The sequence below is a fragment of the Apium graveolens genome, chromosome 7, assembly GCF_009905375.1.
Source record: "Apium graveolens cultivar Ventura chromosome 7, ASM990537v1, whole genome shotgun sequence".
NCBI classification, from domain to species: domain Eukaryota; kingdom Viridiplantae; phylum Streptophyta; class Magnoliopsida; order Apiales; family Apiaceae; genus Apium; species Apium graveolens.
The window spans coordinates 254687838-254700414 of NC_133653.1; the positions used below are offsets into that span (position 1 = coordinate 254687838).

The following is a 12577-nucleotide window of genomic DNA, read 5'->3' on the forward strand; positions in this document are numbered from 1 at the left end:
CCATTGTTGTGAGTAGAGGTTACAGAGAAAAACTTGAGAATTTTTGGGAGAGAAGGAGAATGAGAATTGCAAGAAAGCGTAAAGTGAAAATAAGAGTTCAATTGGGCTTTTATACTTTCTTGAATTAAAACGTAAATAAAATGATTAAATGATACTTTTAGGTAAGTTACAGCCGTTCAAGAATAAATAAAACTGTAGAAATTCTGAAAACTACCTTAAATACAAAGACATACAACACTATATATCTGTATCAACGGTTGAGTAAAAGAATCAACGGCTGTGACTCACTTTTAGTAACTGATGTGACACTTCAACGGATAAGGTAAATAGTTATCCGTTGATGATCAACACCATTTTATCCGTTGAAGGATAAAATTACCAGAAATGTATTTGTCTTTCAACGGATAATGAACATCCGTTGATAGAACAATTTTGGCTTTCAACGGATAGGGAATATCCGTTGATAGGATAAGTCTTACTTAAAGCCAACTTTGTTCTTGCAGCAAATTCATTTTAGGCTTCAAGGCAGATTATATAGATGACATAAATTATGAATAATTAAGCATACCTAACTCACTTACTAATCTTGTGAATGTTGATTCATCAAGTGGCTTGGTAAATATGTCTGCAATCTGCTTTTCACTTGGAACAAAATGAAGTTCCACTGTACCTTTCATCACATGTTCCCTAATGAAGTGGTACTTGATATCAATGTGCTTGGTTCTTGAGTGCTGCACTGGATTTTCAGTAATGGCAATGGCACTTGTGTTGTCACAGAATATTGGAATTTTGTCAACAGTCAGACCATAGTCAAATAGTTGATTCCTCATCCATAATATCTGTGCACAGCAACTACCAGCATCAATGTACTCAGCTTCAGCTGTTGATGTGGAAACACAATTCTGCTTCTTGCTGAACCATGACACAAGCTTGTTCCCTAGAAATTGACAGGTACCAGTTGTGCTTTTCCTATCTATTTTGCAGCCTGTATAATTTGCATCTGAGTAGCCAATTAGATCAAAACCAGACTCTCTAGGGTACCAAATTCCTAGATTTGGAGTCCCTTTGAGATATCTGAAAATTCTTTTAATAGCCACTAAGTGAGATTCTTTAGGGTCAGCTTGAAATCTAGCACAGAGACATGTAGAAAACATTATATCAGGTCTACTAGCAGTTAAATATAAAAGTGAGCCAACCATGCCTCTATAACTTGAAATATCCACAGACTTTTCAGCCTTGTTTAATTCAAGCTTGGTGGCAGTGGCCATGGGAGTTTTTGCAAATGAACAATCCATTAAGTCAAACTTCTTTAAAAGATCATAAATGTACTTAGTTTGACTAATGAAAATTCCATCACTAACTTGTTTAACTTGTAAACCAAGAAAATAAGTTAGCTCTCCCATCATGCTCATTTCATATTTACTTTGCATTAACTTAGCAAACTTTTTACAAAGCTTATCATCTGTAGATCCAAATATAATATCATCTACATAAATTTGAACAAGTATTTTAGAGCCATTAACATTTCTAAAGAAGAGAGTTTTGTCAACAGTACCTCTTGTGAAGTGATTATCTAGAAGGAATTTTGACAAAGTCTCATACCAGGCTCTAGGTGCTTGCTTTAGTCCATAGAGTGCTTTCAACAGATAGTACACATAGTCTGGAAAATTTGGATCTTCAAATCCTGGAGGTTGGCTTACATAAACTTCTTCCTCTAATTCCCCATTTAGAAATGCACTCTTGACATCCATTTGATAGACTTTGAAATTGGCATTAGCTGCATAGGCTAGAAAGATTCTGATGGCTTCAAGTCTGGCAACTGGAGCAAATGTTTCATCAAAATCTATTCCCTCTTGTTGAGAGTAGCCTTTAGCAACCAATCTGGCTTTATTCCTTATGACAATGCCATTTTCATCCATCTTGTTTCTGAATACCCATTTTGTGTCAATAGAACTCTTGTTCTTTGGCTTGGGTACCAGCTTCCATACTTTGTTTCTCTCAAATTGGTTTAGCTCTTCTTGCATTGCTAAAATCCAATCTGGATCCAATAGAGCTTCTTCCACTCTCTTAGGTTCCTCCTGTGATAGAAAGCTACTATACAGACATTCATCTTGAGTAGCCCTTCTAGTTTGCACTTTAGATGTAGCATCACCAATGATCAGTTCAAAGGGTGATTCTTGGTCCATTTCCTTTGAGGTGGTAGATTAGCTCTAGATGAGGTTGCCTCAGTATTGTCATGATGTGAAATAGAATGTTGATTGGTTGAAACTCCCCCTGAGTTGCTGATCCTTTGAAAGGAATTGGGAGCTCTATCAACTGATGAAGTGAATTGATTATCCGTTGACAGACTGTGATCAACGGATGCTTCATTATGAACTTCAACGGATGATGCACTTTGTCTTTCAACGGATGCTGCATTGCTTCTTTCAACGGAAGCTGAGCTATGACTTTCAACGGATGCAGCATTCTGTGCATTATCCAAAGGCAGATTATGAATCCCTCTTGAGATGCCTTCTTCATCATTCTCATCTTCACCATCATCACAATATATCTCAATATTGTCAAATTTGAGTCCTTCATGATGTCCTTCATCTATTAGTCTATCAATCTTTTTATCATCAAACACAACATGTACAGATTCCATGACAATGTTGGTTCTTAGATTGTAGACCCTATATGATTTTCCAGCAGAATAACCAACAAATATTCCTTCATCAGCCTTTGCATCAAACTTCCTTTTGTGATCAGATTGATTCCTTAAGATGTAGCATTTGCAACCAAAGACATGTAGAAAGTTTAAAGTTGGTTTTCTTCTCTTGAATAATTGATAGAGAGTCATGCCTTTTGCTTGATTGATTAGAGAAATGTTCTGAGTGTAACATGCACAGTTAACAGCCTCAGCCCAAAAATAAGTTGGGAGTTTTGACTCTTCAAGCATTGTCCTTGCAGCTTCAATTAGTGATCTGTTCTTCCTTTCCACCACAACATTTTGTTGTGGAGTCCTTGGAGCTGAGAACTCATGCATGATCCCACTTTCTTCACAGAACAACTTCATGGTTGAATTCTTGAACTCAGTTCCATTGTCACTCCTAATATTCCTTACTTTGAAATCAGGATGATTGTTGACTTGCTTGATATGATTGATGATGATTTCACTAGCTTCAAGAAAATAAACCCATGAAAACTTTGAGAAATCATCTACAATCACTAGGCAATATCTTTTCCTTGAAATTGACAATACATTGACTGGTCCAAAAGATCCATGTGTAGAAGTTGTAGTGCTTCATCAATTGCAGATTCAAGCTTCTTACTGAATGATACTTTCTTTTGCTTTCCTTTATGACAAGCATCACACAGTCCATCCCTTGTGAATTCCATTAGAGGCATTCCTCTAACTAAGTCCTTTTTGACTAGATCATTCATTGTCTTGAAATTCAAATGGGACAGCTTCTTGTGCCATAGCCACTTTCAACTGGACTTGCTTTGCTGAGAAGACAAGTAATGGATTCTGCATCTTTGGAGTTGAAATCAGCTATGCTATACATCGGTTTTAAGAATAATTCTGATGTCTTTGCAACAAATTTCAGCTTATATTACAGTATTTCTAGGTGAATATGAGTATATTATGGGGAGCCAAATCAGATCTAATGCCCATTTCCATCATATCATGACGGGCTGCCGCACTATCCTTTGTCTTATGGCGCATATTTAGTAATGTGCCAATCAGACTATCACATACATTCTTCTCGACATGCATGACATCAATACAGTGCCTAACATGGTGAAATTTCCAGTATTCTAACTCAAAAAATACTGACTTTTTCTTCCATGGACTTGCAACCTTCTTTGCCTTCTTCAATTTCTTCCCAAATTCAAATTTGATTTGTTCTTGCTCTGCTAACACTTCTTCTCCGGATAGGGTTCGACGCGGCTGCCCAAACTCTTGTTGTCCATTAAAAGCAGCCTTCTGCCTTCTATAAGGATGATGTAGAGGCAAATATCGACGATGCCCTTGGTAGCACATTTTCCTACTATGAGTCAAATATTTAGCTACGGTGTCATCTCCACAAACTGGACAACACTTATAACCCTTATTAACGCAGCCAGATAAATTTTCGTAAGCAGGGAAGTCATTTATCATCCACATTAAAACTGCTTTTAAAGTGAAAAATGATTTGTTATACGCGTCATACATATTTGGTTCCCCTTCCTTCCAAAGCTTTTTTAAATCAATCATCGGTTGTAAGTAGATGTCGATGTTATTACCAGGCTCATGCGGGCCAGGGACCAATATCGACAACATCATAAATTTTTTTTTCATACATAACCAGGGAGGAAGATTGTAAGTCACCAATATGACTGGCCAGCAACTATATCTATTAGATAGGCCATTATTGTGCGGGTTTACACCATCCTCCGATAAAGCCAAGCGAAGGTTTCTCGGTTCACTACCAAAGGATGGCCACCTATAATCTATATTTTTCCAAGATGGAGAGTCGGCTGGATGTCGCATTTTACCATCTTGTGTCCGCTGTTGCGCATGCCAACACATTAGTTCAGCGGTGGAAGGAGATTTAAACATACGTTTAAATCTAGGAATTATTGGAAAATACCACATGACTTTTGCTGGAAGATTAATCCTCTCTTCACCTTTCTTTGTCAACTTCCACCGAGAAAGTCGACACTTAGGACACTTGGTTGCATCAGCATGTACACCCCTGTACAGTACACAGTCATTCGGACATGAATGGAACTTTATATACTCTAGACCTAAATTGGAGAGGTTTTTTTTTGCTTCATATGCATTACTAGGTAACACATTATCTTTGGGAAGTAGAGACCCAACAGAAGAAAGGAGGTCAGTGAAGGCACTATCGGTAATACCAAACCTAGATTTCCAGTTATGCAACTTCAACATCGACTCTAACTTAGTACAGTCACTACCCTCATATAGAGGTTGCTCAGCATCGGCTACGAACCTCCTAAACTGATATGAATCATTATCATTGACTCGAGTTATATGCCGCTTCACAAACATCGACAGTTTCCGAAGCAGCGACATGCTCCTGATCTTGCTCTGACGCTTCATCAGAGGCTTGCTCAAGAGGTGGGTCTGGAGCTTGCTCTTCAGGTGGACAACTAGCACTTGAAGATTTAGGACCCGTAGAAGCAGTCTCCCCGTGCCAAACCCAATGCACATAACCTAGACAAAAGCCATTGTCATAGATATGGCCCCTGATTGTTTTTATAGAGAATTTTTTAAAATTGGCGCATCGTCCACAAGGGCAAGGAATTTTGTTACGATCTTCAGAATTTTCTTCAGCATATATCAAGAAGTTTTCCACCCCCATTTCAAATGCTAAAGAATCCCTATCTTGCAAAATCCATGTCTTATCCATCAAATTTCCCTACCTGATAGCCACTATAAATATTAAAAATCCAACACATACCTATTTATAATTATTTAATAAAAGGCATATCAAATTTGTGTTGGTTACTGTAGGGATTAATTATATAAACTTAGAAAGGAGTAAATACCTTGATATCCTAATAATTTATAGTACTAATTCATTACTCTAAGATCCTATACATATACCCAATTAATTACAAAACTAGACTAAATTTATAAACTAGACTAAATTAAACCAAGATAATTAAAACAAATTAAACCAAGATATTTGAAAATATCACATAATTAAAAACCAATAATTCCAACATTCACAGCCCAGACAATTGTTAAATTTCCTTCACATAAATAAAACTCAGTGAGAACTTGAGTATTGAAACAAATTCAGCCCATAAATAAATAAATTAAAATTATCTGTTACTTGTATTTGTGAGAAGGATAATTATACAAAACAATTACTATAATACAACACAAGTAACAGATAGTTCATATCAGGAATGCAGAGACTTCATATCAGAGAAATGACTATCATACAAAACAAGAAATGCAGAGACTTATTCATATCTGAGACCTGTTCAAATGCAGCCCCAAAACCCCCCCCAAAACACACTAATATGTATGAACAACCCCCAGAAAACACATAATTAAAAACAAAACAGAAACATTTATATTTACATCAATGTACCTAAAACATTGATTTACATCAGTGTACCTAAAATATTTAACACGACATAAAATTCCCAAAAACAGGACATAAAACCCCCAAAAAGAAACAAACATAAAACCCCCAAAAACATAAAACATTTACATGCACAAAGAAGAAAAACAGTAAAGAAGAAAAGAAGATAAACATAAAACATTTACATGCACAAAGAAGATATTAACATAAAAATGAGGGAGATAAACAGTAAAGAAGTAAAGAAGAATATACCTCCGGATGCTTTCAATGTTCCGAAACCCCAATGTTCTAAACCCTCAGTGCTCCAACCTCCAAATGCTGTCTACCTCCAGATACTAGCTCCAACCTCCAGATACTAGCTCAATTTCAAGTTTAATTTGCTCTAATTTGAAGCTCCAAATCTTGAATTAGAATTGGGGCTAAAATTAGGGTTTCAGAGAAAAGAGAGAAGAGACGGTTAACAGAGACTAAGGTAAGAAGAGAGAAGAAAGGTAAGAAGACTAAGAGAGAAGGAGGGGAGAGACGAGAGAGGCGAGGGTCGGGGAGAGATGAGAGGCTTGCGGGAGGTTTTTTGGAAAAGGGGGGGAAAATATGTTAAAGTGAATTTTTGTTAAAATTAAAGGGGGAAAGTGTACTGAAAAGCGGGGGGGGGGGGAGTTAAGTAATTTTTATTTTTTTTAAAAGGCCATAGACAACGGTTAATAAAATGAACCGATGTCAAAGTTAAAAACAAATTTGTGGCCTTTTTAATTTCTGAAGATAGACAACGGCTACTAACTGAAACCGATGTCAATATGCGTATTCAACATCGCTTTTTACAAAACCGATGTTAAACTGCATTTTAACATCGGGTGCATTACATGCCGATGTCTAAGGACCGATGTCGTATCTACTATTTCTAGTAGTGTAAGTACACATTCCCTTTTCTAACTCCAGTTAGAACCACTTTATTGTCCTTCTTACTTGTGACAATACAAGCTTCAGAATTGAAGGAAACAGTATTCCCTCTGTCACATAGTTGACTGATGCTCAATAAATTGTGTTTGAGACCATCAACCAATGCAACTTCATCAATGATGACATTTTCTTTTGAAATCAAGCCATATCCCATAGTGAACCCTTTGCTGTCATCTCCAAAGGTTATGCTAGGGCCAGCTCTCTCCTTAAACTCTGTGAGCAGGGTGAAATCTCCTGTCATGTGTCTTGAACAGCCACTGTCCAAGTACCATAGATTCCTTCTTTTTCCCTGCACACAGCAAAATCAATCAAGTTGATTTTGGTACCCAAGTTTCCTTGGGTCCAGCCTTGTTAGTCTTTTTCCTAGACTTCATTCCTCCTGCATCTTTTGACTTAGGTAACTTTGGGTCAACCTTGGTCTCAGATGTGGTTGGTTGAAGTGTAGGGTTAGTCACAGAATCATTTAACACATTTGATTGAATTTGATAAGGCATAGGTTGTGCAAACATGTTATTCCACATAGGCATATTGTATGGCATTTGAGGCATACTAAATGCAGTAAAATAAGGATTATTAATATATGGCATGTTTGCAAAATATACATGGGGATTCTGGTGAGACATAACAGGCATAGCATGCAGAGGTGACATAGACATGTTAGGCATGGAGGGATTTGAAGGCATGGGAGCATTTTTAACAGATTTGCAATTATCAGATAGATGATTAACACTTTTACAATACACACAGATTTTTCTAGGAGCATGCCTATCAGGATGTAATTGTTATGTTTATTAATCCCTACCTTCCCATTTCTTTTAGATTTTCTTTTAGTTTCCTTTTTTATCCTCAACCAACTTAAGCCTTTCTTTCAGCTGATCTAAAGTCATGTGTCCTATATTCACCTTACTGACATCTCTGGATGTGCTAGCTCCTTCTTTGACAAAGTTCTTGAGAGTTGAATTATTCTTTTTATTGAGGTTTTTATTTTTAAAAGAACTTGCCTGTTTTAATTGATGAGCCTTCAACGGATGCTCCTTTTCTTCCTTCAACGGATAACTTTCATCATCCGTTGATTCCACATCCGTTGACAATCCATCAATTAATTCTAACTCCTTTTTGTTTTTCTTCCAGGCATCCTCACAGAATGATTCAATTCCCTGAACCTTTGCAATCTGAACACTAACATCCCTAGATGTTTTCCAGGCCTTGATTACCTCTTGCTCACTTTCTAACTGTATAGAAAGAATTTCTACTTTCTTAACAGCTTCTGCTAGTTCACTCTCAACAGTCAAGCATTTAAGTTTTATCTTTTCAAGCTCAATTACCTGATCCTCTAACACAACATTCCTATCACTTAAAAACACATTATTCTCCTTGATCCTAGTGTTTTCTTTTGCTAGTGATTTAAGGGAAACACGCAAATGATATAATTCACTGGACATATCATTTATGGCTTCATTGCATTCATGTTTAGAAAGCTGAGAGAGATCAGTAGTAATTACCTGGTTGCTTGATGAACTAGTTTCATTTTCATCAGAATTAGCCATCAGGGCTAGGTTGACATATTCCATATCATCATCTTCATTGACCCCATCTGCTGCCCAATCATCTTGAGTGAGAAAAGCTCTTTCCTTTTGTTTGAGTAAATCAAAATACTTCTTTTTGTAATCAACTTGCTCAAATTTCTTTTTATCAGAAGTTGGCTTTCTACACTCACTTGCAAAGTGTCCACTAATGCCACAGTTGTAACATTTGAACTTTGATTTGTCCCCCATGTTTTTGTTTGGCTTAGTGAACTTTGTATTTTTTCTGAACTTCATCTTTGCAAACCTCCTGGACAGAAAAGCCAGATGTTCATCAACATCATCAGAGTCATCCTGACTGGAATTGTCTTCATCCTCAGCTGCTTGCTCTTTACCCTTGCTTGATTCTGATTTGCTTGTGCCAATTTTGAGACTTGGCATTGTCTTCTCCTCATTCCTGGCTTCTATCTTCTCACTGTCAGCTACAAGAGCAACTGTTCCTCCTTTTCTCTTTCCTTTTTCCAACAGCTCATCCTGCTCCATTTCAAGTTCATAAGTCTTCAGAATTCCATATAATCTTTTAAGTGTGAAGTTCTTATAATCTTGAGAATTTCTTAAAGAGACAGTCATGGGCTTCCATTCCTTTGGTAGAGACCTAAGAAATTTTAAGTTGGAATCCTTGACTTGGTACACTCTACCATACAGCTTCAATCCATTTAACAGTTTCTGAAATCTGTTGAAGGTATCATTTAATGATTCACCTTCTTCAAAGTGAAAATATTCATACTGTTGAATAAGAAGCTGCATCTTGTTCTCTCTGACCTGCTCAGTACCTTCACAGATGATTTGTATAGTATCCCAAACTTCCTTTGCAGTTTGGCTATTGATGACATTGTCAAACATATCTTGATCTAAGCCATTAAACAAAATGTTCATGGCTCTCTTGTCCTTGCGGATTTCTTCCATGTCTTCAATAGTGCATTCTGCTTTTGGCTTGGGAATGGACTGTCCAACAGCAACTGTTGCAGTAGCAGCTGTGGCTACTTTGTGAGGGATGTGAGGACCATTTTCAATACAGTTGATGTAGCTTTCATCTTGAGAAAGAAGATGTAAATGCATCTTCACTTTCCAGTGATGATAATTATCTTTTTCCAGGACTGGGATCTTTATACCAATATCTTTCCTACTCATGATGGTAGCAGGAGGATTCTTCTGTGCACTCATGATGTTAGCAAAATAGATCTTTAAACTCTTTGTATGTTAAGAGCTCGCTCTGATACCAATTGTTATTCCCAGTGGACTAACAATGAGATTTACAGAAGGGGGGTTGAATGTAAATCTTAAAACTTTTTAAGTTTTGAGCAGTTTCTAAGGCTAAATGTTTCTGAAAACAAGTGTGTGTGTGAATTGCTTAAAGCCAATGCAGACAGATATATATTCAAACACAAATGTAAAGAACACAAAGATCTTAAAAACTTTTCTGGTGGATTTGTTGTTCCACCAGAGATGTGTTATTTCAGAAAATCTGTGATTCAAAGAATTAAATCACAGCTGCTTCCTAGTACAAACTAGATGATTTTCTCTCTGGATATTTCTAAACAGCTCAGGAAAATTCTCATCTAATTACTAGCTGCTACTTGGTTTACATAACACCAAGTTTACAAGTGAAGACAAAACTGTAAAAAACAATTGAAAGGATTCTTCACATGTTTCTTCTTCATTTCTCTATCCAATGCAATCTAGGATAATCTGTGAATCTTTGAATACTTCCTTGTTTGCATCAGAATGGGAATGGTGCATTTTCTTGATTCCTCCTAGAGGCTTCCACATTCCAGTTTGTCTTTGTCAACCCATGTGCCTCTGTCAGCTTATGAATTGTCACTATCAACTGCTAATGAACTAAGCATCCGTTGAAGCTTTCATCCATTGATGCCTTATCCGTTGAGGCTTTATCCGTTGAAGCTTTATCTGTTGATGCATTATCAGTTGAAGTCTTTATCCGTTGAAGCACTTATCCATTGATGGATATTATCCGTTGAAGCATTAGAGATATCCGTTGAAGCTTTGTTTCTTATCCGTTGAAGGTCTTCAATATCAGTTGATACTTCTTCACTTATACAAAATTACAAGGCATGAAATATTTACAATTAGCCCTCCTATTTGCATATCCACTAGTAGTCAACATGACTGATACTTTCCTACAACATCTAAGAATTACAACTTGAATCCAGAGAATGAAATGTGCTACAATACTAAACTTATTGCTAAGTAAAGCTACTCCTTCAACGGATAGCCAAGATGGTCTTATCCGTTGAGGCTACAATCACTAGATTTCTACTTAAGTGTTTTGTTTAACTTATCATCAAACTAATACACATATTCCTAACAAGGATTCCAGGTTGAACGGAAGAAGCTAGCTGAAGACTTTTGTAACAGGTTAAGTATGAAAGTTTGTAAGAATGTTTAATTTTCAGATGTAAGTTTCAGTAGTTGGGATTTAGAACATTTGTAATATAAGTAAGTAAGTTATGGCTTGTGTGCATACTTTAACCAGTTGCGATCCGTGGATTGAGGTAAGTAGGGTCACTGCATATTATTATTTTCTTTATTATTGTCATAATCAGGTTTATGTATGGTGTGTGTGTTGTGGACCCCAAACTTCTGACTCAGGATTGAAGGGCGTCACAAGTTTAGTATCAAAGCTACAGGTTATAAGTCACTGACACAAGCCTAGATTTTTGGGAATGGGTAGAGGGTTAGGATTAGAAGTAAGGAATAGAAAGATAGAATATTGAGAGGTTGAGTGCGACTGAATAATATGTGTTAGTATGTTCTTGTGGTGGTTCGAGATTCTTATCTTACGATATGATTTTCAGATAGCAGCGATGACAGATGCCTTTATTCCAATACCAGCTGATCATTCTGAGCCTTTAGTCGGAGGACCGTCATCTGATCCACGTCCTGCTCTTCTACCGGTGTTGGCTATACTACCTCCTGTTGTGACGGCTGTACACTGCGAGCTATTCCACCTCTTGGTATGAGGCCACCTATCCGAGGACCCCCACCTGCTGATTCTGATTCTACTGGCCATTCAGTTGCGGGTTCACCATTTCAGTCTACTCCATACCATGTTCCTTATTTCCGGTATGAGGCTCTTCTTTTGGAGTGAGAGGCCCTGTTGGCATAGATTTAGGAGCTAGAGCACATTGTGTGGACTATAGATGTTGACAGGAGTGCGATGGAGCTTCAAGAGGAGATTCATGTGACTCGGAGGGTTCTTGAGGCTAGATTGCATGGAGCTACTTGTGAGTATGCATGCCCTAATGCTCTTATGGGCTGGGCTAGAGAGGTGATGGAGGATCTTGCGAGGCTTGGTGGGCTAGAGTTTCCCTGGAGCTGGAGACAGAGATGCAGAGACAGAGATGGTGAGACAGAGTTGCTGTGGTAGTTTTTATATGTACACTAGTGTGTAGTGTGTATCAATAGACTTTTGGTTTGTATTTATAGACTAGACTTGCTGATTATTGTGTAGGCTTGTTGTACCCTTTTGTTGTTGCTAAAGCGTTTTCACGCTTGTACTACCAAAACTTTGATATATATATATATCAGTTCTTTTCTTTTCCAGCATTGTCATTTACATTACTGCACCTGTTTTATCTTACTTTATTTACTACACCAGTTATAAACTCTTGTAATACCATATACCCTTAACTGTTTATATTCTGTAAAGAAGCATGCGATTTACTTAGTTCAACCATTACAAATGTTTTCAAAAAGAGATATTTCTGTTTATACAAAACTTTTCACAAAAAGGATTTGATTTCAAAGGCTAAATAATTTGTTTGATTCTTTATAGAAAATGCCTCCCAGAAGAAATACCCGTTCTACCAACCAGAGTGAAGAAACCAACAACAACAACAACAATCAAGACAATAATAACCATAATGCAAATCCAGGTCCCATAGACCCAACAGTAGCCCAGATTCTCCAGATCTTGGCTCAACAAAAAAT

General features: G+C 37.1%; 1 protein-coding gene across 1 annotated transcript; it reads right to left on the bottom strand.

Moving 5' to 3' along the window:
- Positions 1–3604: 3604 nt before the first annotated feature.
- Positions 3605–5200, bottom strand: LOC141674689 (uncharacterized). Its single transcript, XM_074481394.1, has one exon. It carries the CDS (start codon positions 5198–5200, stop codon positions 3605–3607), a length of 1596 nt encoding a protein of 531 aa, XP_074337495.1.
- Positions 5201–12577: the final 7377 nt, after the last annotated feature.

Coding starts and splice junctions, on each gene's coding strand:
- LOC141674689 (XM_074481394.1), bottom strand. CDS start 5,200: ATGTGCATTGGGTTTGGCACGGGGAGACTGCTTCTACGGGTCCTAAAT.